The following is a 25288-nucleotide window of genomic DNA, read 5'->3' as shown; positions in this document are numbered from 1 at the left end:
CTAAAATGAGATGGATATACAATATATAGATATTTGAACGCTGTAAAGAAAGAAAGCGAAGATGCTGAGTGCAAAAAGTGCATGAAACGCGAACAGACTTAAATTGCATTCGGAAATGTTACTTGAGTGCCTTCGTGTAAACAAATAAGATGATATACGGAGGCACCCAGAAGACCGATTGTATATCTTGGAATCGATTTTGTATCTTGAAACGAGGTGAAAATTACAAAAGTGAGCGAATTTACTAGAATATTGATAATTTCATTGGTCAACACCTAGTAAATTTGTTCACTTTTGTAATTTTCACCTTGTTTGAAAATACAGAATCGACCCCCTTGAAATGAAGTGAAAAGAGGTGAAAATTACAAAAGTGAGCAAATTCACTAGAGTATTCATAATTTAATTAGTCAATACCTAGTAACCTTTGCCTTTTTGTAATTTTTACCTTCTTTCAAAATCTACGATCGACTTTCTGAATACGGGTCAATATTTCCAAATAGCCTACATAGGAATATTAAGTCGGAAACACAATGAAAAGCACAAGCAATTGGAATAGGGAATAAGAGATTTTAACCTATCAGAAAGCGTCCATTCTAGTATACATAGTTTCTGATAGATTGAAATTCGTTATTTCCTTTTCCTATTGCCTGTGTGCTTTTCATTATGTTCCGGCTTTACATAAGCATACAAGCTGCTGAATCAGCTGAACGTAATCATTTTACTGTTTTACGTTTTTGTGTGTGTCAGTCTGTCAATGTGTGCCATGGATAGAGAGGGACATGGAGTGACATGAACTCTTTACTGTCACAGAAAATGTGCGGTTCCTTAATTATCTGTTAAATACATAGAAAGTTATTAATTAATTTAATACGCGTACTAAGTGCTCAGTGTAAAAGAGTTTGTGTTGACTTGTGTCATTCAATGAAAGACACCCTTAAAAAACTGGTCAAATATAAGTGATTACAGTTGAAAAAAAAAGATTAAAGAAAATTGTAAAATTGTATTGTACCCTTATCCTTTTTTTACACATATATATTTTTGATATGTTGCAGATAACTGGATAACTGGATAACCTTACATTAGACTCTGAAGATAATATTGACTATCAAAGATATCACAATCATTCATAATTCTCTAATAGATTGTTTGCTAAGCCAATTAATTTCGTTTTCAATTATATATTTTAAAAATCAGTGAAAGTAAACATGCATGCAACACGCGCCGACACCTCCGAAAGACGATTCGAAATACAGTGCAAACTGGAGTCTGAGATCGCTGCTCTAGAAGCACTGAAGGAGGCAGAGGAACGCAGCCGACGATTGACGAATGGAGTGGTAGGAATACTCTCTTCCTTAGAAGACCGTTTAGCTACGCTCCGCCGTACAATACTTCCAGTTTACAATGAGACTGAAAATCTTCAAGCACAACAACACAGTAAGCATTTGGTTCATTATTATCATTTCTGAAATTCCTTTCAATTTCTTCCTAAAAAATTTTTATAACATTTTTTCTCACTCTTATATTACAGATATAGAGAAAACTTTAAGCGTGTTGGATCATGCTATTGGATATTACGGTGTATGTCAAGAAGTAGAAGCTGTAGTACGTGCCGAACCAAGTGGACCTGGTGGTTTAGATGGTTTTCTCGAAGCGATGAATCGACTGTATAATGCTCAGCGGTACTTCCAGAAAAACAATCCTAGCTCCGTCGAGTTACAAAATATCACAGGTCTCTTTTCAATTGGCCTAGAATCTCTATATGCTGAGTTCCATGACATTCTTAATCGCCAAAGTCGACCAATCCTTCCTATTGTGCTTCTGGATTTAATTGGCTCTGATGAGGACACCAATGGCGAGGATGCGCCACAGTCCTTGTGTCAATTGCCCGAGAGCGTTATGAGCGACTTGCTTAAGATCGCTGAATGGCTCGAGGAAAGGGGCCACCGTAGACATACGAAGATGTATGCTTCTGTACGTTCTACCATCGTCTTGAGATCTCTGTTACTGCTCAAAGAACATCAGAGAAGCGCCAGTGGTGGTAGCACCCATGGTGGAAGCCCTATGCCTGTAAATAATTATATATGTGTTATAAATATATTATAAATAATTTTACACACACACACATATATATATATATATATATATATATGTATGTATGTGTGTAAAAATATAATGCTTTTTAGATATTATTAATATGAATGTATTATCCACAGCGAGCAAAATTCGCTAACCGACACTCTCTAGATGGTCAAGAGAATGCGGGACGTAAAGCTTCGCGACGGCTGCAGCACGCATTGGACAAAGCCAACAGAATGCTGTTGAAAGCGTCGCAAACGACGAGGCTGAATCTGGCCCTGAATTCAGTGTCTAGGAAACCGACGCAGCTTATCCCGTACTCGATGGAGGATGCGGCACCTGATGAACAAGAGATGGAGAATTATCTTCTGTTAGCGGCCGGCCTACATAAACTCATACAAGCTGAGCGTGCATTGGTCGCGAAGATTCTTTCGGCTTCCTTGCATGCACAAGTGCTTGAAGCTACCGTACGCGACGCAATGGATTTGGTCGCACATGATGGAGACAGTATAGCTACGCGCGCCAAACGTTGTATCACGAGACGCGACTTCTCTGCCGTTCTCGTGGTTTTCCCAATTTTGAAGCACCTCGGCGAACTGAAGCCCGATTTCGAGAGAACGGTCGAAGGTTGCGATTATGCTCTCCGTTCCAAATTTGCATCTGTACTCGATACGTTACACTCAACCGTATGTTTCATCTTTTTCTTACATTTAAATGATTGTATGATCTAAATTTTTATTTTAAAGAAATTTAAAATTTTAAATATAAATATTAAATTAATATTTATAATTAAGATGTTTTATAAATTAATTAATAAGATCATAAAGGATTTCTGAAATTACTCATTTCTCACTAATATTTAATCAATACTCTTTAAAAATACATTGATAATGTGTCTTATCAGTAAATATATCTTATCTAATATTTTAAAGAATAAAAATGTAAGTAACTGATTCAGTATCGTTCGATTGATATAAACAGCAGTTGCGAGATATATGCTTATTAAATGAATCAGTATATAAAAAAAGAAGTTTCTATCTATGTTTTATACATTTTCGATATCGTTCTATGCGCGATATTTTAATATATTTGTATATCAAAGGAGATTACAATCAATATGTTAGATTAGATTATTCACTTTTAAGAAATACTAATAATATAGGTATAATAGCAATATATGATGAGAGAATTATTATAAATAGAAACCGATGAAATTTTACAATTATGTTTAACATGAATTTTTGAAAATCAATAATCTCTCAATGTTTTTAAAGTTACAAAGTACTAGGCTACATTTTTACACTTACATTTCTATATTTACTTTCTTTAGCTTTCTTTTGGAAAAAAAATCATTAAATTTGTTTCAAAAATCGTTTTCTAAATTAAAATTCTTTCTCAAGGGAAAATAGATTTGTATGGCCAAATGAGATGAAAGATCCTTGCCATTTTTATATAGATTTTAGCCCTTTATGTGTAGTAATAAAATTTAATTAAAATGAAGAATTATTATTAGAGGATAAAAATGTTCCACAGACACATCTAAACTGACAGATTTAAAATATTGCTGGATACAGATCTGAAAATATTTTTATTGAAACAAATGATTATGTTGAAAACTAAAAAATAAGCAACGCAAAAAATCTTAATATTCCAGTATAAGTTTCCAATACAATTACTTTAATAATTCAACAAAGTTATTTTTAGATTTGTTTCCAGTAAAATTTTAGATTTCACCAAAATCATTTCTTCTTGAGAGGTAAAAAATTGATTTACAATGTAAAACTTACAACATTTAAACGATGTCCATTTATTCCTTTCCTTGAAATACAAATTCTTCCAATTTAACTATACAAACCTCCCTCCCGCTTCCTGTTAAGAAGATGTATAATCGATATAATGTAAGAAACTATTTAATATTTTGTAGGGAGCTAAAGCTTTGGAAGAGTTCGCGGAAAGTGTGAGAAATGAATCTGGTGCGGGTTTGCCAAAAGACGGTACCGTGGCGGAAGGAACTAGCAATGTCTTGATTTTTCTGGAACAGCTGGCCGAATATGCGGATATGGCTGGTACTGTTCTTCAACGCAATCTTTTCACAGATCAGTCTGCGTTACACTCGAAAGAGCCGGAAAATGTACATAAAATGGTTCTCAGTGTATACATCAGTAAGTCCATGCTCATATTGTTTATTCTTCGTAATTAAATATAAACCAGCTGAAATAAAAATATCGTTAATTTGACGAAAATTGTTTTGTCCTCTTATAGAAAAAGTTCTTGCTCAACTGAATCTGGCGTTAGTGAGTAAAAGCGATGCGTCTTATTCCGATCTTGCTTTACGAGCTTTATTTCGGCTGAATAATCATAATTATGTAGTTAACGCTCTCCGTCGAAGTTCTCTTATGGAGCTACTCTTACTGGCCGAGCCAAGTGCGGAACAAACATATTATGATCTACTTCTTAAAGACAAAAACAATTACGTTACTACGACATTCACCAAGGCCCGATCATATCTCGTAGACGAACCAGGTTTGTACCTTAATTTCAATCAGGTAAACAAGATTCTCTCAAGTCACAGAAATAAATAGAAACATATGTGTCTACTTTCTGAAACAATGATGAAAGTGTTCAATACTTGGTGGATCTAGACTTATTATTAATTGCAATAATTTCCGCACGCGTTTTTCCTTCACATAGATCTCGCCGCCAAAATGTTAAAGGAGAAGTTCTTGGGTTTCGCACGAGAACTCGAGGAAGTGACCAAGTGTCAGCGTTCTTACTCGGTGCCTGACAGATGTTTGCGCGAAGAGTTAAGGAAGGAATTGCATGAGGCGATTGTACCGCTGTACACCGCGTTCTACAACAAGTATCGCGGCACGTCGTTCTCGAAGAATCCAGCGAAATACATAAAGTACACGCCCGATCAGATATCAACGCTAATCAACACGTTTTTCGACACCGCCGCATAATAACATACATGCGTATCGCATCGCAAAATGTTTGTCTCGACAAAGAATTAGTAGAGTATTTAATAAACACCCATTTAATAAAGCATATTTAATTACAATAGTTTTAGTGATTCTTTTCCGTGCGGACCGAATCTTTTCTTTCTCAAACAGATTGCACAGAGATTAGTATAGATCTGCGACAATTGAGAGTCTAATTAGGTCTTGGTCCAGCTTCTTCCCTCCCCCGCATTTTGTTTTATATATATTTATAATATATATATAAAAAACAAGTAACGATTTAGATTCGATCAGCGACTTATGTATATATATATATATATTTATTTTTATATATATATGTATATATGTATATGATTCGTATTACCACTTACAATGTACAAAATCATACATTATACGTGATAATAAGAAAGAATACATTCGAAGTTCAGCATTTATGTACACAGTTGTTATATCATAGCAGATTTTCTCTCACATTACATACTTACACACTCGTACTTCTCGCATTTGTCTTTCTTTCATACAATAGTTCTCTCGCTTTCTCGCATACATGAAATATTCGCGCGTCCTCTGCTTCGATAGTCTATTCTTTTAAATGCAGCATTACACTCCTTTTCTTTTAATTCCGACCTGATGATCACACGGAAATTCCCTGTGAGAAAGAATGCGATGAATTGTGCGCACTAATCACAGATTATTATCATCGCATCAGAAAATCATCACTTGCAAGTGAAACAACACGAAGCAGAGAAACTCACAATTTGACATTTATACTTATATCACATACATCTAAAACTCTTGTACAGTTAGCTATTTTTTTCTCTCTTAAATTACGGTATTTAATAACATTTAATGTTAACCAATTTAGTGGAAGAAGGAAGCCATATTATGCGGCCGCTGCGCTACCGATTCCACTTCGGAAAATATAGTTATCAGTTTTTTTTTTCATTTTTCGCGTACCTATCGGTTAATTATCTCATTTCAAAATTGAACTCATCTTCGAAGCGAAACTATTTTTAAACTATTGCATATGTGAACAGAATTAAATATAGGACGTGCACAGTGAACATTGAATGGCATTTGATTATGCATCTAACACCTTCAATTAGATTTTTATATACAATTTCTCAAATAAACCTAAGATTTTTACGAACGTAACAGACCAGTGTTTTTCAGAGATTAATCTCTTTGTGAAAGAAAACACGACTCTGTTGAAGCTTTGTTAAAGCCTTTATAACATATTGTGTTGAATGCTTGGAATAAAAAAAAATACTTATGGTTGCTCTAAGTACTTGGAGAAATGTATATATGCGTGGCATTACTGTTATTCACATTTATAATGAACATCTATATGAATATCTTCCAAAGAGGTTTGCCATATATTCTACACACATATCTCTAAAAAATATTCTCTCTTTCTCTCTGAATTTATATCTTGATGCATATTGAAATTTTTTTATAATATAAGGAAAACTACTATGTTTTTTCTCTTTTTTCCTTCATTTTAAATACATTAACTATACGTGTCCTATCTAAAATGTACAATAGCGAATAGCATAAAATGGTTTTCCTCTTTGATTAAACTGATCAGTATACAGTCAATGTTTGGACAATTATATAGTAATATTTGCTTTTTTTCTTTTACCCATTCATTATATAATTATTAATTAATTGTAATATTAATAACGTACTTCTAGTATACTGTACAGTTGTTAGTTCAGTTATTTTGGCTTCTTTTACACTCCTTTTGCTTAGAACATCCAGTCAATTTGCATTTATAGCCTATAATGTGATTAAACTGTCTAAACTGGAAATTTGGCTCGCATAGACAGCAGTAAACTTCAATAATTAATTTATATTTTCATTTAAAATGTGGTAGAGGCCACATAAAAACGAATTTATATCTCAAATTCACGATTCTCCCTTGTGAACCCTCTTTTGTTTTGCTCGCTGGAAATTTATACCGAACTGACATTTGTGCGCTTATGCTGGTAGATGGTTGCAGCCTTTAAGCTGATATAGGCTGGTACAACTGGGGTTCCAAATAGTCGATAATTTACCCGATTGATTCGATTAGTGCTTGGTACACTGGAGATGAGATGAGACACTTTTAGCACATTCCAGTACCAACGTGCAAAGAGGGATACATTTAATATTATAGAAGGAAACATCTGCGTTTTGGCTTCACTTGCAGAACCGGGCATAGTACAGCGCGTATCGCTTCGTCAAACACAGTCTTCAAGCCTTTTTGTGTCAAAGCAGAGCATTCCAAATATTTTACAGCACCGATCTCCTTTGCCATTGCTAAACCCTGTTATGAATGAGACATTTTGAAATAATGTTACTAGAAAGTTTTTGCAATACCGTGTTTCCAGGTACGGTAAAAACACTAAAGTTATGTTATTTAGTGGAAAGTCAAACTGCACATGTGCAGTTCAAATTTCCACTAAATAACATGACTTTAGCGTTCGCTATATCTGGATACACGGTATTGCAAAAACTTTCTAGTAACATTCTCTAGATATTCGTAACAATATTGGTTATATTGATTGAAACTGTTATTTGTGCAATATTTGTATTAACTTGCAATGTATTTGTTACACAATCAAAATGTAACTTTTCAATTATTATCTCACTCTTTTTTTCTTTCTTTCTTTCTCTCTCTCTCTCTATAATATACACATATAATTGTAATCCAAATGTATACTTTTTGATCACTTTATAAATTTTGTATCAATGCATAGAAATAATGAAAACAAACCTGAGGATAAGTAATGGGAGCTAATTTTTTGTCTTTCAAACGCTCGATGGTCTCCTTGTCCTCACGTAGATCTAGCTTAGTACCAACTAGAATAATTGGAGTAGCAGGACAGTGATGACGTACTTCTGGATACCATTTGGCACGTACATTTTCAAAACTTGCCGGGTTCACCAACGAAAAGCAGATGAGAAAGACATCAGTTTGTGGATAAGACAACGGTCGTAGTCTGTCATAATCCTCTTGTCCGGCTGTGTCCCACAAGCCAAGATTAATCGGCTTTCCATCGACCATCACATTTGCAGAATAGTTGTCGAATACCGTTGGAATATATTCCCCAGGAAATGCATTGGTGGTGTAGCTTATCAATAAGCATGTTTTACCTACCGCACTAGAGAACAAAAATATAGCAATTAATATGCATAGTATTATCCATTGCTCTGCTGGCTGATATAAATATGAATATAAGAATAAGTTTATTTCTCAGGAAACATCTTGTTAGATGAATCATTGCGCAGAATGATTTTCCAATCACAACAATAGAAACAGGTCTTTTCTTCTAGACTGAGCTAACAAATTGGTCTGCCGCGCTGTTTTTCGTCATCGGTCATCAACCGTGGCACAGAGAAAAATGTCACGTCCTCGCGAACACGTCAACGTCGTATCGCGAGACCCGTATACGGGCGTGGTAGAGCTTCGTTGGCAAGACGAGGCCATCACGCTCGCACTCCAGGAAAACGGGAAAGAGGTCGATAGAGGAGATGAGAGCAGGTAAGAGTTTGGATCGCGTCCCGGGAGTAAACGTCCCCGTCGCGTCCTCGTCGCGCCCGAGCCCGGATGTGTGGCTCACCGCGTGTTACGTACCCGTCGCCGACGACCACGCACTTGATGGCTTGCATCCTGGATGTCCGATGCTGTCCGTAGTACACACACGTAAATTTGCACTAAGTCGATTCTAAATGGAAGGGAGGGAGGGAGAAAGAGAAAGAAAGAGAGAGGGCGGGAGAGGAAGAGACAAACGGCGCGGGACGTACGCGCGACAGGAAGAGGGCAGCGACGACGGAGGAGGAAGAGGAGGAGGAGGAGGAGAAAGAGAGGAGCGCGTCGAGAGGATGGAGGGGCAGGGCGTTAAAGAGAAGAGGAAGCGTGATGGACGCAGAGATACAATTGAGGTTAGAGCGCGACGGAGATACGTGACAGAGGCGCGATTAACTTCAGCGACTGATTGGTCGGTTGGATGATTTCCTTTTGATCGGTCCGAAGGCACACGAGAGTTGACGAGAGCGTGATGACGATCACAGCAGGAGACAACTTGGCCGCGACACACTTACGGAGTCAAGGATAAGGGATAAACCCTCCCTATATGTACGATTCATACGCAACCTACACGACGAACCGAGACCGAGCGAATGCGAGCGAAGCGCTACGAACACTACGAACAGTGGTATAAGTATAGTGTGTGAATAAGCGCCTATTTCAGATGATTAAGATGCGCCTTTGTGAGCGTCGATAGGTGGCGACACAGTCGCCTCATGTGGGGGGGGGGGGGGTAGGATTGGAATTTAACGCTGCGAGAGGTTTCTTATATTTCCTACGTATAAAACGTATAATATCGTATAAAACGTATAAAATGTGTTATATACGTTAAAATTCTAAAACCCACTTCAAATAAAATACAATACAGTGAGTACTGCATAATTAGATCACTAGTGTCCATTTCCAATGTAGATTAACTTTAATCTCGGTTCAACTTAGGTCGAAATCAGACTACGCATTGAAGATTGAGATTGAAGATTGAAGGATTGAAATTTGACCAATTAAAATTATAAGAGCTAAAATTCCTTTGTCTTCATTGGTCAAATTTCAATCTTCAATCTCAATCTTCAATGCGTAATCTGATTCCAGCCTTATTCTTCGTCTTTTTCTAATTCTAAAAATTAGAAATAGATGAAGAGTAAATTGAAACGAGATTAAAGTTAATCTACATTGGTGGAAATCGGCATGGATCAGTTAATATTCACCTTAAAAAGTTGCCTTTTTGATTTATATATCTTCTTATTGGTCCAGTAAGTGCTGTGGCCTTTATATAGTATACTATACATGATTTCATTATTTCATGTGCGATAGTTACGACAGGCAGCTTTAAATTCACGGAAATAATAAGTTCAGACTCGAAAATATTATTTATTGAAAGCGTATCAAAAATAATATAAATAAAATAAGTAAATTAAACTATAGCCTATCTAAATATATTATTAACTATTATTAGGAAATTTATCACATCGCTCAGGATTTTCATTTTATAATTGGCTGACTGCTTAGTGCACTCCGCTTAATATATCGATACACCTATTTATTTTATAGTTTTATTTTTATTTTGTAGAATGTAGTTTCTAATTAGTAGTGCGAAGTGCGAACAGAAGCGCCATTTTACTACATGGTTGAAACCTATGATATACTATACAGTTTCATCCATGTATGAAATCATGTATAATACGTTGAGTTTAATACATACTGAGTCTAGTAATCTACTAAATCTCTGAGTCTACTAATCACTCTAAGTAGTCTAAGTCGACTATAATAGTTTCTAGACGTCTGAAAAATGGACGTCGACTTTAAACGACATGAAGACGTTTCTAAGTCATACAATGTCCCACTTTAAAGACGACTATAAGCCGACTTTAAGTTGATTATTCTAGGCTGTGGTCCGATTCATGTCCGCACTCTCATGAACAGCATTTATCCTTGTTTAACTATAGTTAAACAACAAGGACGAAATGATTCCACATTTAAGCTTTGTGAGCGTAAATTGACTAGACATCCTAAAGTCGACATTGGAAGGACGTCTGTACAAAATCGACTTACAGTCGACTCTAAAGGCTTGACTTAACAAAGTCAACTTATAGTCGACATATCGACGTTTGTGCTGTTAGAGATTTATTGTAGATCCAGACTAAGAAATGGACGAATCATAATCAATTATTCTCCTCGCATTCGACTACAGTTGGTCAATTTCTTATGATTTACAGCTTAAAACACCTATTGTAGATCCGAACTTAGGGAATGAAACCGAAGAGCATAGACTCTTGCATAACGTATGAGGCATAAGAAATTGAACCAATGGCTGCGTTCAGCAAAACACAACAGTTTTACAATCATTTTATGATTCTCTGTTGAAATAGGACCCTCTTGATTTAAAAGCATAACCCAATCAACGCGAAGAAAATTTCCAACAATTGCAAAATAAACGTTCTGAATGCAGCCAATCAGAGTTCTTTATTTTACAGAAAGGAAGGAAACGAAGGATTGGTACATTTTTTTATGCATTATGTGTTATGCGTTGTGCAAGAGTCTATGTTCCCCGCTTTAATCTTTGTATTGATTTTTATCCTAAAAAATCCCTTGAAAATTCCCCTAAACTTTTGTTCTCTCAAAAAATTTTTGGAGATGAAAATCCCCCAAATCTAGAGGAAAACCTCCTAACTTAGGGTGCGGTCCTTGATGCTACAAATGCTTCTAAGCTTTTGATTGGCCAATCGGAAGAAAGAATTTTATTAATTGACCAATCAAAAAGTGCTTCGGAGCATTTGTAGCTTCAAGTGGACCGTAACTTTGGTAACGCTGTCTATCAGCATGTTGGCGACACTGATGAGCCGGAGCTGTCAAAATTGGTGCATGCATGGTTATGGTTACCTCAACGGCGAATGTTTCATCACGCGATTTGATTCACGCGAGTTACGAGCGAATAGTGAACCCGACGAGATTTAGATGATGGTGTTGAACGATTGCGCGGACCCGGAGAGGGTGGGATGCGGCTTTAGCACATTTAAGGAAGTGGACGAGGTGATCGCTCTGATAGCGGAATTAAGACGACCGGATTTGTTGACGAGTCTTGTAGAGCGGAACAGGGATCGTTTCAATTTTATTCTATCTCAGTATCAGGATCAGCATCATCTTTTAGATCCGTATCTTGAGAAAATTTTAGAATCTCTGTTGTCGATTATCAAGGACGATGATTGTCCGGAAAACGTCAAGCACAATACATTCAAGTATCTATTTATTATCATGTCCGTGAAGACGTACAAGAGAATCGTTACTTACCTCCCGCACGAAGTAGTCGATCTCTTGCCTGTGTTAAGAATGCTCGAGAAGCAAGATTCAAATGATGTGGAAACATGGGAAACGAGATATGTTTTACTTGTCTGGTTGTCCATTATCTCAAAGATACCATTTCCCCTATCTCGCCTAGAGACGTCTGAAAATGTAGATCCAGAGCAGACTATTATTGTCAGGTATTTATTGATGCTATTAATCAAAGGAAAATTAGAGCAAAGTTTCATTGAAAGATGAGAAAATATTGTTTTTACTTTTGTATAATGTATGTTTTAGAATTTTAAAGATATGCAAACTATATTGCCTATTAAAAGATGCTTGCGCTGTAGCAGCTGTGTTTTTAATAGCAAATTTTTTAACAAGATCTGATGTCAAGAAGTTATACTTGGAAGAAATGATTATGTGGTGCTTAAAGGTAACATTTCTCTTTAAAGGAGGATATGTATTATATATACAGGGTTACTTTACAGTATCAAAACTGCTACAGTGGCTACATTTGAAAACAAGTCGAAAATATCTAGTAAACATATCTGATTCCAAACAGAAAGAGTTCTTATATTGAAATAAGAAAACATGAATCATAATAAATTTTGTTTAATATTCGTTATTCTATTTAATGCTTTATGAAAGATATTCAAAAATCTTCTACTTTGACACACTTTTTAGCACGAATTAATAAATTGTTTTGGACTTGATGACAAATATTTGGAGTTTTGTGGATGATATTGGACAGCATTAAGTATCACTTGTCATAATAATTCTGAATCTTATTCTGGTAGACTAGATCTTTCATTTGTTCTAAAAAAAATCCAATAGTGTGAGGTTAGGACTTTTTGCTGGCCATTTAATAGAAGTGTCCTAGCCTCTTCCAATCCAAGGGAGGATAATAATCCTAAAGAAACATTCATACAGAAAATCATCACTTAATGTGTTTTGATTTTGAGAATGAATTCAGAATTCTGAACAATAGAATAACAAACATTAAACAACATTTACTACGATTCATGTTTTCTTACTTCAATATCCTATAACTCTAAAACCGATAGGAATTAGACATATGTTTATTATATACATTTTCGACTTGTTTTCATATACTGAAGCCGCCATAGTAGTTTTAGCAGGTACTATATGCAGAGATCCTCTGTATATACTGGGTGTCCCAGTTTTACTATGCCTCTGGTGACTGGAAGTAGCCGTGTTATTATTTGTTGCAGATTTTTTAAGTATTTCTTATACATTTTTTTAGTGTATAGAAGATGATCCTTTGAGACATGGACCTCTAGCTGTAATAGCCTCAATATTAAAGCACAGTGCCAGAGAAGATGTTAAACCATACAGTCAAATGCTTCTTGATAATATGTTGAAACTTCGACTGAGTGACAATCCAGCAGACCTCATTAGAAAAATTGGAATAAAAGTTGTTCAGCGTATAGGTATTAAAAGCTCTGAGATATGTTTAATTTCACATATCTTGTATCCTCATCCATTTCTTGTAAATTGAAAAAAAAATTGAAAAATATTAAAAGTTCAAAATTTTTTACATTTTTTGATAGGTCTGATATTGTTGAGAACAAAATTAGCATCCTGGCGCTATCAGAAGACGAGTCGACCAATAAATATCATATCTAACGTTAAAGCGAATGATATTGATAATACTGAAAGTATTACTTGTATTAAAAAAACTATTTCAAACGACAATGAAGATCAGGAGATTCCTCCAGCCATTGAAGATATAATAGAACAACTCATACAAGGTCTTCGGGATAAAGCAATTACTATAAGGTATATATATGCCATTACATATATTAATCATTTATTGGAGATAATATTAACTCGTCATTAAACGTCATAGACAAAACAGGGCTTGGCGAAACCAAGCTGAAAATCGATCGAAATATGCAACTCTCGCCGAGCTTTGGCTCTTATTATTTATGATATCTACAGATATAGAATTAATCGTCATTTTCTTTTAAAAATTATCAAAAATTGTTTTAAAATGTGTTTTTAATTTTTTAAAGGAGTATTTAAAATCGAAAATTTTTCTAGTAGTCTTTCTAAAATTTGAAAATTTACTAATGTAAACTCAAAATAGCAATTTTTAAAGTCACAAAATTTTCAAATATCTTATAAAACAAATGCAATTTTTTTAATAACTATTTTACATGGCTCGAAGTTATAACATCAATGTTGTGAAACTGACTAATCACAGCTATTCTTCTGAAGAATGGAATGACTATGATTGGAACACAAATGTCCCAAATTTAAATGTCAAACATTGGAAACGTAAGGGATTGATAAACTAACAAAACAAGTTTTTTAGAGATTCGCTTTATTTTGGAGAAAATTATAAAAAACAAACAAAAAGCCAAAAAATGGATTATTGTATCTATTTATTTTAGCTTATTTATATACCTATATAAACAGAGTTAGATTAACTATAATAATTAATATATTATTGTAGTTATATGTTTTGTTAATATAATAATTATTATATATTATTATTAATTAATTGTATTATAATATATTATAATATGACATAGATGGTCTGCAGCAAAAGGTATTGGCAGAATAACCGCGAGATTGCCGATAGACTTAGCTGACGATGTCCTTGGTTTTGTATTGAATCTCTTTTCTGGGCGTGAGTCAGATTCAGCATGGCATGGTGGTTGTTTGGCACTCGCGGAACTTGGTATATTTCTTTTGCGTTTACAAATATATTACAATATATTTTTATTTCATCACTTGTATATATTTATTGTGCATATTTCAGGAAGGCGTGGCCTATTGTTACCTCATCGTCTAAGCGATGTTATTCCTGTGGTTCTGCAAGCCTTAGTCTTTGACGAACCTAGAGCTTATGGATCGATCGGTTATTTGATCAGAGATGCTGCTTGCTATATATGTTGGTCTTTTCCAAGAGCCTACGATCCGCATGTTTTCGAATGTTACGTTAAAGAAATTGCTGCAATGTTATTAGTTGTAACATGTTTCGATAGAGAGGTACAATTCGTGCATAAACTTATACATATTTAATTTCCATTTGCATTGTATTTGTAATTTATGTAATATGTTGTGCACTGATAGATAAATTGTAGGAGAGCGGCGTCTGCCGCGTTTCAAGAAAATGTTGGCAGACAAGGCAATTTTCCACATGGTATAGATATACTGACTGTTGCTGACTATTTTGAAGTTGGCGTAAGGAGTCATACATATCTCAAAATCAGGTAAAGAATTCGATAAATATTTCGACATTTCTTATTACTTGGTTGATTTTTATAATACTATCCGTTAGCATACAAATTGCACAATATGAAGAATATACGAAGCCCTTAATAGATCATTTAGTAGCAAAAAAGGTTACGCATTGGGATACTGCAATCAGGGAGCTTTCAGCTAGAGTAAGTTCGAATTTCAATAGTAATATTAATTAACCCGACGTCATAGAGGCTGGGTCATAATGACTCGAAAAGTTTTAAACATCTATTTCTTGTTATATAATAATATTATACTTGTTTTACAATATATAAATAAAAGTGTTTTATATATTCTTAGTAGTTTACTTTATCAGATTATCTACATTAAAAGACTACCATTTCTAAAAAAATGTAAAAGTTATTAGCTTTTTAAAATTATCTATGTAACATTTAACATTTTAGCACCTCAATGACGCTGGGTTAAACGTTTACGATGTCAAAATTTACCAATTTTCAGTTCTGTCATTAGCAATTTGTTGCAGTCGCTTTTTAATCTAACAGTAACTGATGCACATTACATGATAAATACAGTACTGCCGACTTTGTTAGATATGCTAAATTCTATCGACTTAAATGTTAGACACGGTGCAGTACTAGCCACTGCAGAAATTCTCGAAGCGTTATACAATTACTTTAATGATAAAATTGGATGTATTATCGGTAAGAATATGTGAAACCATATACAGAGATCAGTTTTTATTTTTTTGTAAATATCTATTAAAGATTACAACAAGATTGATCTTTTTATTCAGGAGCCACAGCAGTAGCTGATATACAAGATATAGTGCGCACTATCAGAAATAGAGGACAATTTAAAGGTCTTGGAGGAGAGCTAATGAAACAAGCTTGTTCCACACTAATAAAGAAATGTTCTATTGTTCATTTTCCTGTTCATTTTACAGATATTGTAGGTACGTATTAATAATTAAAATAAATTTTACTTCTTAAACAATTACTTTTGTTCTATTACTTGTGTATATTTATAATATCTATCAATAATACAGATGACTGGCAGAAATTACTAGAAGAATGCTTGAGCCACGAAGTATCGACAGTTAAGTTAAAAGCAGCTGAAGCACATACAAACTTTTTTCTAGAATATTATGTGAATATTGATTACGATGCCCGAAGTGCTATAGTTAATCGTTATTTGGAGTCCTTACAATCGAGTAATCAGTCCATTAGAATAGGATTTGCACAAGCAATAGGTAAGTTCGAGTGTGCATTCAATTTATGAGTGCCAAGATATTTCCATCTATTTCATTAATTATATTTTTTATAGGACATTTCCCATTATTCGTAATTCATGAAAGAGTGAAGGATATCATAAATTCGTTAATCTCATGCACTCATATATCTAAGAACACATTGAAATGGGCGGAGAGTAGAAAAGAAGCTTTGCACTCTTTAACAATGATACTGCAAACATTAGGAATTGATGAAGCTAGTGAGTCTTTATTCATTTTATCATATATTTATTAACAGATTTATTTAAGATCTTTATTGTGAATAAATAAATTTTTTTTCAGACAAATGGCAACCATTTGTACCAGATATATACGATTGTTATTTATTAGCTCTTAAAGAATATACGATAGATAGTCGTGGTGATATAGGCGCTTGGGTGAGAGAAGCAGCTATGATTGGACTACACGTACGTATTCCATTGCAGAAAATTGTTTTATTATCAATATGCATTATCACAAAACTGATTGCAATTAAAATTTCTACATTATTCAGATAATGACGAATCTAGTATCGCAAGCAAAACTATTCTCTGTATTGAATGAGGACTTAATGACTGGTATTATTGGTGGTATCGCACAACAAGCTGTTGAGAGGATAGATGGAATTCGAGCTCAGGCTGGTACTGTATTCAGTGCTCTTATACACAGGTAAAAACATGTATATCTTTACTGAAATTTTCCATCATTTTTTTATTCATAAAAACGTAAAAAATAAAACATGAAGAAGTTTAATTGACAAGATTTTTTGATAATTATGATTAATTGATGCCATTTTTTTTATAGTGATCCGCCACTTACAAATATACCATATCATGACGAGTTGAAAACTATATTTCCTTATAACGAATGTAAGGAAACTATCGAATGGCGAATGGAATCTGCAACGTTTCCACGATTTATTAAAATGTTGAATTTTCCACCATATAAAATGAACTTGTTACGCGGAATTATATTTAGCGTCGGAGGCTTGAGCGAGTCATTGGTAAATCAAATATTTATTAAAAATTATAATAGAGATCTCTCTAATCCTATATAAAATATCTTTCAAGCATTTATGTGCATAAGCTAATTACTTGATAAAGGCAAGATCGTTGATCGATTTTTTAAAAGATAAGATTTATAATTTTATTAATTGTATAACAAATTTTCTATTTACAACTAAATACCTTTCTTATTTTTTATCTCTTATCAGGTAAAATATTCGAGTGTTTCTTTATTTACTTATCTACAAGAGATCGATGAGATGGGTTTAAGGGATTTATGTGAAAAAATATTAGATATATTCGAAGAGAGTCATAAAAATGAAAGAATGATAACATCGATGTTGGCTTTCTTGGATCGTTTGTTGAGTTCCGGTTGCATTCAGTCTGTCTTAGATGATGAAAGCAATACAATTTCAGAGCGTATACTGACATTATTAAAACAGGAAATAAAATATTCTAACAATATGAAACTACTCATTAGTAGTATAAATGTTTTCTGCGAATTATTACAGGTAAAAATTGATGAGAAAAATAATACTGGGAAACAAAAATTTTATCGTTTTCATATTATTTTTAAGGGCATTATAATTATTTTTAAAACATATTTTTTACTAATTTGAGAGCACTAAACACTAATAGAGCCTTGAAAATACTAAATTGATTTTTTAAACAAACGAGTTCGAAAGTGCAAAAAATGTGCTTTTAGTTATTTTTCAACATTTGTAGAAAAACATTAGCAGCTTCTAGAACTTTCTAGTTGGGATAAAATATACGCTTAATTCTTGCCCTTTTAGGCTATAGATTGAAATATTGGATGCCATTAATTTGGAATATTTTTTTGATAAAGATTTATGCGATTTTATAATACCCTGAAGCATTTTATTGAGAAATAATATTAACATTTACTAAATGCGACAAAGTTTAAGAAATCGTAATAAAATAGAAAAAAATAATATAAATCGTATATAAAAATCATATAAAAAATCGAGTGCTCCAATTAACTTGTGCTTGTTAGAAATAATATTCATAAATGAATATAATATCGCAAAGACTAGAAGATTCTGGTTGTAGAGGCTCTCATTGTTTTCCTACACATGTTGAAACACATGACCAAAAATACATACCTTTGATCCTGTTTTAAAAGTTAGAGCCAATTAATTATTTTCATTTCTAGATTTGAATTCTACGAAAAAAAAATCTATCAGAAACAGTTGCCTACCCGACAAAAAAAATCCGTGTTCCCCAGTATTATCAATTAATAATTATATAATAGTAATTAATTGATGTGTGCATGCGTGCATGTGTGTACAGGATGTTCCAAAATATTTTCATATGTAGATAGAACAGATTAAACTGAATCAAAAAGTCCTGTATAACTTTTTAATTTTCACAATAATTAACGAGCTATTAATTATTAAAAATCGCTATATTAGCTCGAATGTAAGCGCGCGGCGGTAGATCGAGCTAATATGGCGATTTTTAATAATTAATAACTTGTTAACTATTGCAAAAATTGAAAAGTTATAGAGGACTTTTCGACTCAGTTTAGCCCGCTCTAAAATAGTCCTAAATATCAATTTTGGGATATTATATATTATATGATAGTATTTCTAATACATAACTACACACACATACAACACGCACATCAAAATTCATAATAATTTAAATATTTAAAATTGTCTCATCGAATATTATATTAATCGAATTTCATTATTAAATATTTCAAATTTTTAGGTACGAGGACCTGTTGCAAAGAGAGCATTTTGTCAATTAAGTATATTTTTGTGTCACAAATATACGAGCTTAAGGAAGACAACAGCTATACGTACTTATGAAACATTGACTCTTTACGGAGAGGAGATGGATATAGCAGAAGAAGATTTAGCAAATATACTCATAAAATTGAACGCGACAGATTGGGAACAACCAATCGCAGATTTACGTCCAATCAGAAATAATTTGTGTGAGCTAATGAAGGTACCTGCTCCAGTTTTGCAAATAAAATCAACAAATTGAGAAAGGCTAAAAGTATGAAAATTGTAACTTTTTATTGTATTTAAAATTATATTATATTTTTACGCTTAAATGGTGTAAAGTGAGACAAAATTTGGTCACTGCAATGAACAATTAAGATAAAGATTGCAAATCTCACAGTCAAATAAGGCTTTAATACTATCTAAACTCTAACACTGTCATTAAAAATATTGTATATACAGAATGAAGTTTAATGAATGTCTCAACGTTTTACCATGGGAGATAATTACCAATTGTAGTACAGTTACGGAGAGAGTGAAATTCACATATAAGAGAGAGTGAAATATTTATCTCTTATGGTAAAATGTTGAGATATTCATTAAGAGTCATCATACACGAAATGACATAAGCTACATTTTATGTGTGATGATCCTAATGGGCTTTCTACAATAAGTCATAATCTAAGTCATCTTTTTAAGTCATAAGAAATTGACCAATTACACTCGAATGTAAGAAGAATAATCGACTATGATTGGTCAATTTCTTATGACTTAAGACTTAAAGATAATGACTTATTGTAGAAAGCGCATAAGATTCACTATATACGCATGAAAATCTTTTTCCATCATGCAGACTTATACATTTTGTAAAATGCATTTAGTAATTTCTATTGCGTTATTTTATACAAAATGAATATGTAAAAATTATTTCTATGATACCAAAATAAAAATGCTTGTACATTCATTCAGACTTATAAATATTATTCTCTTCTTTGGATGGCCCAAGGCACCTATCACAGAACAAGTCAGAATGGATTGTGTTTTCTGGAGAAAACAGAATAATTCCAATCGGAATCCATTCTGACTTTTTCTATGATAGGTGTTCTGATTCTCCCACGTGCGATATATGTGGCCAATAATATAATGCACAGTTCAAGTTGGCCTCGTTTTTAAGCAAAATATTTTTAGATATAATTCATCATTTAGTCCGAAGTAAATCTAAACTTATTCACTCTGGCCTCTTATCTTATTCCTGCAGTCTTTGAACTAGTGCAATACGATACAAGTTGAAGTGAAACAAATGTATATTATTTGTTTCAATTCAATCTATTGTAGCGTGTGCATCGGTTCAGAGAGTAAATGAATAAACAGGAGACCTTTTATACTACTAAAAAAATTCTTTCAATTTTTTTTTTCATATGTTTCAACATTCATTATTGTCGTACATAGTCATCTTCTGTTCATTAAAATGTTTTATATTAATACTGATATTGTTAGTTATGTAATGGGATAATAGCTTAGCTCCACATTTCTCAATATTCCACTGCTCAGTCCACCAATTGCGCTTATTAATTTCGCCTGTTATTGGATCTCTTGGCAAAGAACAATTGTACTGTCTTTTTGTTACTATGCTCTTTTTTAATTCGTAACTATTCTTTTGTATTCGTTCACAAACAAAGCATTCGAATTCTTCCATATAATTTCCAAAATCGTTTGGAATTCCTGTTTGTCTCTTTTCGAGCGCATGTAACAACTTGCTATTTGTAACGCGATTTTCGCGTTTCAAACTTAATTTATGAGACAAGTACTCTTCATATGCAGAATCATTTTTTAAAAGATTATGCAAAAAATGGGCGAGTTCTATTGGACTAGTAAAGTCTAATATTGAGATAGCAGATTTATTATTTGGTAGCCAATCCTACAAAATAAAAAATTTAGATAAAGTAGGTTTAATTTTGAAAGATTCAAGTCACAATTAAAAAACATACCTTAAAAGATGGTGATCCGTAATATATTGGTACAGAGCCGACAACAAGCGGCCTCCATAGTTTTTCTGTGATATAATCGTCACAAATTGCATTCTCAAAAGCTATAGTAAACTTGTATTTGGCCACAAAGAATAAGAACTCACGATCGCTTAAAATATCGAGATAGTTGTTCTTCAACCTGAATAGGCATATTTTATCTGCTAATAATTATTAATTTTAACAATCTAAAATTATTATTTTAAGATTTTAGTGAAGCATTCCCACCATTGAAAATTGGAATAAGATACATGCCAAAAGCGCTAATTAGGTGCTAATTTAGTGCTCTATTCCTGATTTTAGCATTTAGCAGGAATCCGCGTTTAAAAGTGGTGGAGCTAGATTCATGTCAAGTTAGAACCATCAATTCAATATATATATACGAACAAAAATTTAAAAATCAATACACAAAATTAAGTGCTTTTTAAGTGCTTTTTAGGAATAATATACAGAATTAATATCAGTTTACCAAAAAATTATATATAACATATAAATAAGAGTAAAACATCTTCTAAAATTCAGATAGAGAATCGACTTCAGTATCAAATACTCTCGATTTAGACATTCACAAGATATACAATATTCAATTTTGATGCTTATCCCTCGTCGTTGAAAAGGCATCTCTAATTCTGTATGAACAAAAATAAAGTACTTCTAAAATCAAGTCGAAGAGGCATCTTTAACTTGCCGAGTGTTAAAGCCAGCTATATTAGAATATGGATAGAAACCGTTACTTTTACTGTTATTTTCTTTAATAACGTAATTTGGCAATTTTTACAATTTTTTTTATGACAGTAACGATAACTAATTAAAACATAAAATTGAGAAAGTTATTTTTCAAAAGTGACAAGTTACTTTTTCAATTTTATGTTTTAGTTAGTTACTGTCATAAAAAAAATTGCAACCAAAATCGATAAGCACCAAAATCGAATATTGTATATCTCGCGAGCACCTACATCGAGAAAACATTTAACACTGAAACCGATTTTCTGTTCAATTTTAGAAGATACTTTATTCTTGTTCATGTATTATATGTAATTGTTTTTTTAGTTCGTATCTTTTAAAATTTAACAAATATCAATTCTGTTCATTGTTCCTAAAGAGCACTTAAATAGCACATAATTTTTGTATGTATCTTATTCCAATTTTCAATGGTGGCGGTATCAACTTCACAGAGATTGTTTAAATAAAAATGTACCTATTGTCAAGCTGAGCATTATTCACACATGCACCATAGGAATCTATCCGAATATGTTTCATTAATTCTGAGACATAACTATCCCTGTCACTAGCAGTATCACAGTCAGATTGAATGTATAATACTGGTGCTAAATTTTCTGCATGCATCAATGCAGATTTCTCTTTGGTAGACATGTAATATGAATTTGCTGCAAATATTTTATTTTTATGCACATTATATCTTTTATATCTTTTTATGCACACATGAGGCTTATCCATAAAGTGGTATGTAAACGGTCAATATTATTGTTCAATTATATTTTTCAATATTATCAATATCCCTGTAGACAATTCAATATAATTCTCAATATAACTTTCAAATCGTGCAATTTGTTAATTCTTTTAATTTATGTTATTAATTTAACATCTCACTTTAATCTTTTTTAATTGTCATTATCTATGACATGAATCATATCGAATGAATTAAACAAAATATTTGAGAATCTATCGACATCTGATCATAGAGCAAGCATAATAGGATTAAAAAAACAAGATTTATTGAAGACAAATTCTGAAGACATTTCCAAACTGGACAGCACTTCCTTAACTGGAACGGCCATCATTCTACGTATGATGAGCGAACAAAGGATGCATTATGATTAGTTTTTCGAAAAAAAAATGGTAAAAAATTATTCAAATGTCATTACTAAGTGTTAATTTTGATATAAGAAACATAGTTCATTTATAATACTAGAAATAAATAATCATCATAAATTGGTATCTTTTAAGTAATAATACTTTCAGATTGATCAATATCTTACAAGTTGCACAATATATTTCAAAGAATTTTTTATTGACACAATATCAGGGTTGCAACAGACCTGGAAAACCGGGAAAAGTCAGGAAAAAATGTAAAAAAGTCTGGAATTTCGAAATTTGTTTACAATTTTCTTAAACTGCTCCTATTCCAAATAATTATTATAATTTTTTAAATATTATATCTGACATTTATAGTCAAATATGTTCAAAATTTGTGCACTTTGAACGATTTTAATAAAATAATTAAAATTATATTTTATTCAGTATTTTTATTTGATCTCTTTTTTCGTCATAACTGTATTCTTTTTTTCAAAACTAATTAATTTTTTGCTGGCTTGAATTTGCACCTACAATTTTACTATTAGGTGTTGGAATTAATTCGTAGCGTTTTACAAGTGATGGGAAGTACTTTCATTAATGTATTTTTTAATGCTCATGTGAAATAAATAACATTCTTTCATTAAAAAACGCTACGAATTAATTCCAACACCTAATATGTTACTAATTTTTTTGTGTTGTTTTTAATAATATAGACTAGCTTTCTTACAATCCTTGAGTCTAAATGTTAAAATTTACATATTTTGTGTTAGTCATAGAAAATTTTTCATTTTCAGTTGAAAAAGTCAGGGAATTTTTAAATCATTTTCTATAGCAACTCTGAATATACTGCAAAAAATCCTTAATATTGCCTCCAGACGATTAATACAATATTATACAATATTAAATATTGTTTAATAATATTGTCATCTAGGAGTCGCTTAAAATGTTCGATCATATGTATTGTTACTTAACTAATAGAAAATTAGAATTGGAGAATGTAAAACTTTTGTTAGTTAGACCAGGTGTCCCAAGACTTATTGTGATAACTATTAATAATAAATCTTGAGATAATTTTGGAAAATTCTAATCAAAATATCAAAGCACAGTAGTTTTTAAATGAGAAGGGTTTTATATTAACCAATTGTTCTACCCAAAATTTGTACATTCAGGGATGATATATTATATAATAGTGATATTTTCAAGCATCAATTCTATTCTCTTTTATTCTTCTAAACACCTTCACTATTGTACAATATATCATTACTGAACATACGAATTTTGCATGAATTTCAGACAGTTCCAACTAACTAATTTTAAAAAACCCTTCTTATTTAAAAACCAATGTAGAGTCATCTCGATGTTTTGGTATTAAAATTTACAACTTTTTAAAATGAGCTTAAAAATCTAAAATTAACGAATGTTATAATAAGTCTGAGATATATCTTGTATGTTTTTGTCTATAATTACCTACTAATTCTTCTAGACCAGGTAAATCAAGAAGTGTGAGTGGTACATTACTTAATCTGCTAAAGGTCGAAGAGTAATTAAAAAGATTAAGTGCTTCTTCATGGACAAGTATAGGATTATTCCTAGGGGATTCTTCATGAAGTAAGCCCCATGATATGGCACTGCTCCTCCAATTGGGCAAATCATGAATACGGAGATTACTTCCGTAAAACAGAACACTCTATAAAAGTCAGTAATATGTGCAAGATATGGAAATTGATTGAAAAAAGTGTAAAGGGTAGAAATGTAAAGGGATCATACTTTTAAGTTCACATCATTCTCAAATGTTCTATTATGTGTGAGGTAACATCTGGCATTCCTGCAGGTTTTTACTCGATTATTATTACCGAATGGCGTCCACCATAGTATGACAGGTACGTCGTCCTCTAGGTACAGAAAATCGAGACACGTCAATTTTTGTGGAGAAGCATCGATATGGCATATTAACAAATTACCTGAGAAAGACAATCTTTTGCGATCGCGGAGTATTAAACATAACTAAAAATTATGAAAATGAATTAGCCCCGGAAATGCGAGCATCAGTTTGGTTGATATCAATTTTATTACATATACCTGAAATATCACGAGACATACACTCAGTGCTATCGCAATTGTAAACATGACGCGTATTTTCCGCGGCATTATAATTTCAAACGCATATTTATAAAGAATAAAAAAGAAGATATCATCTTTTTTAAATCAATTACTAAATGACTAACGAGACATAACCAAGAAGCAAAATGTCAAACGTGTCTCCATCTCTCTCTCTCTCCCTCTCTCTCTTTCATAAGAAAATCA

At 32.7% G+C, this 25288-nt stretch overlaps 4 protein-coding genes across 6 annotated transcripts; 2 read left to right on the top strand and 2 right to left on the bottom strand.

Moving 5' to 3' along the window:
• The first annotated feature begins 459 nt into the window (after positions 1-459).
• On the top strand, positions 460-5137 carry Exo70 (exocyst complex component 7). The gene is made up of 6 exons (XM_087413453.1): positions 460-1434; positions 1529-2067; positions 2214-2762; positions 4001-4238; positions 4339-4599; positions 4768-5137. Exons 1-6 carry the CDS (start codon positions 1206-1208, stop codon positions 5037-5039), a joined length of 2088 nt encoding a protein of 695 aa, XP_087269579.1. The 5' UTR covers positions 460-1205; the 3' UTR covers positions 5040-5137.
• On the bottom strand, positions 4244-9281 carry Rac1 (ras-related protein Rac1). 2 transcript variants are annotated; one of them, XR_015547425.1, is made up of 4 exons: positions 8656-9281; positions 7795-8182; positions 4357-7344; positions 4244-4287 (listed from the first exon to the last, which is right to left on the bottom strand). XR_015547425.1 is itself a non-coding variant. In XM_011053649.2 (3 exons), the coding sequence occupies exons 1-3, from the start codon at positions 8688-8690 to the stop codon at positions 7189-7191; spliced, it is 579 nt and encodes a 192-aa protein (XP_011051951.1). In that variant the 5' UTR covers positions 8691-9281; the 3' UTR covers positions 4244-7188. The 2 variants fall into 2 exon arrangements, 1 of the variants encoding a protein (XP_011051951.1); XM_011053649.2 differs by having other exon boundaries at positions 4244-7344.
• A 2121-nt stretch (positions 9282-11402) lies between these two features.
• TBCD (tubulin folding cofactor D) lies at positions 11403-20106 on the top strand. 2 transcript variants are annotated; one of them, XR_015547417.1, is made up of 18 exons: positions 11403-12083; positions 12181-12319; positions 13151-13337; positions 13458-13686; positions 14445-14593; positions 14675-14904; positions 14989-15128; positions 15197-15302; positions 15641-15818; positions 15911-16069; positions 16163-16366; positions 16441-16605; positions 16688-16812; positions 16899-17053; positions 17189-17387; positions 17598-17900; positions 19123-19840; positions 19948-20106. XR_015547417.1 is itself a non-coding variant. In XM_011053651.2 (17 exons), the coding sequence occupies exons 1-17, from the start codon at positions 11560-11562 to the stop codon at positions 19402-19404; spliced, it is 3474 nt and encodes a 1157-aa protein (XP_011051953.1). In that variant the 5' UTR covers positions 11403-11559; the 3' UTR covers positions 19405-20106. The 2 variants fall into 2 exon arrangements, 1 of the variants encoding a protein (XP_011051953.1); XM_011053651.2 differs by having other exon boundaries at positions 19123-20106.
• FucTB (alpha-(1,3)-fucosyltransferase 10) lies at positions 19980-25284 on the bottom strand. The gene is made up of 7 exons (XM_011053652.2): positions 25064-25284; positions 24946-24988; positions 24752-24876; positions 24452-24671; positions 22365-22554; positions 21131-21308; positions 19980-21060 (listed from the first exon to the last, which is right to left on the bottom strand). The coding sequence occupies exons 1-7, from the start codon at positions 25130-25132 to the stop codon at positions 20566-20568; spliced, it is 1320 nt and encodes a 439-aa protein (XP_011051954.2). The 5' UTR covers positions 25133-25284; the 3' UTR covers positions 19980-20565.
• Between the last annotated feature and the right edge of the window lie 4 nt (positions 25285-25288).

The sequence above is a fragment of the Acromyrmex echinatior genome, chromosome 14, assembly GCF_024713525.1.
Source record: "Acromyrmex echinatior isolate Ae372 chromosome 14, ASM2471352v2, whole genome shotgun sequence".
Taxonomy (NCBI): Eukaryota; Metazoa; Arthropoda; class Insecta; order Hymenoptera; family Formicidae; genus Acromyrmex; species Acromyrmex echinatior.
Note: the sequence above shows the minus strand (reverse complement) of the source record. Positions and strands in the feature narration are given on the sequence as shown.

Excerpts from the sequence above, each read along its gene's own strand:
- TBCD (XM_011053651.2), top strand. The coding sequence starts at position 11,560 with ATGATGGTGTTGAACGATTGCGCGGACCCGGAGAGGGTGGGATGCGGC. Across the intron at positions 12,320-13,150 it reads TGATTATGTGGTGCTTAAAG|TGTATAGAAGATGATCCTTT; the intron begins GTAACATTTCTC and ends ACATTTTTTTAG. Across the intron at positions 16,367-16,440 it reads AGGATTTGCACAAGCAATAG|GACATTTCCCATTATTCGTA; the intron begins GTAAGTTCGAGT and ends TATTTTTTATAG.
- Exo70 (XM_087413453.1), top strand. The coding sequence starts at position 1,206 with ATGCATGCAACACGCGCCGACACCTCCGAAAGACGATTCGAAATACAG. Across the intron at positions 1,435-1,528 it reads TCTTCAAGCACAACAACACA|ATATAGAGAAAACTTTAAGC; the intron begins GTAAGCATTTGG and ends CTTATATTACAG. Across the intron at positions 2,068-2,213 it reads ATGGTGGAAGCCCTATGCCT|CGAGCAAAATTCGCTAACCG; the intron begins GTAAATAATTAT and ends TATTATCCACAG.
- FucTB (XM_011053652.2), bottom strand. The coding sequence starts at position 25,132 with ATGCCGCGGAAAATACGCGTCATGTTTACAATTGCGATAGCACTGAGT. Across the intron at positions 24,877-24,945 it reads CAAAAGATTGTCTTTCTCAG|AGGACGACGTACCTGTCATA; the intron begins GTAATTTGTTAA and ends TTCTGTACCTAG. Across the intron at positions 22,555-24,451 it reads TGGTCTAGAAGAATTAGTAG|CAAATTCATATTACATGTCT; the intron begins GTAATTATAGAC and ends AAATATTTGCAG.
- Rac1 (XM_011053649.2), bottom strand. The coding sequence starts at position 8,690 with ATGCAAGCCATCAAGTGCGTGGTCGTCGGCGACGG. Across the intron at positions 8,183-8,655 it reads TGCGTGGTCGTCGGCGACGG|TGCGGTAGGTAAAACATGCT; the intron begins GTACGTAACACG and ends TTTGTTCTCTAG. Across the intron at positions 7,345-7,794 it reads CTCCCATTACTTATCCTCAG|GGTTTAGCAATGGCAAAGGA; the intron begins GTTTGTTTTCAT and ends CATTCATAACAG.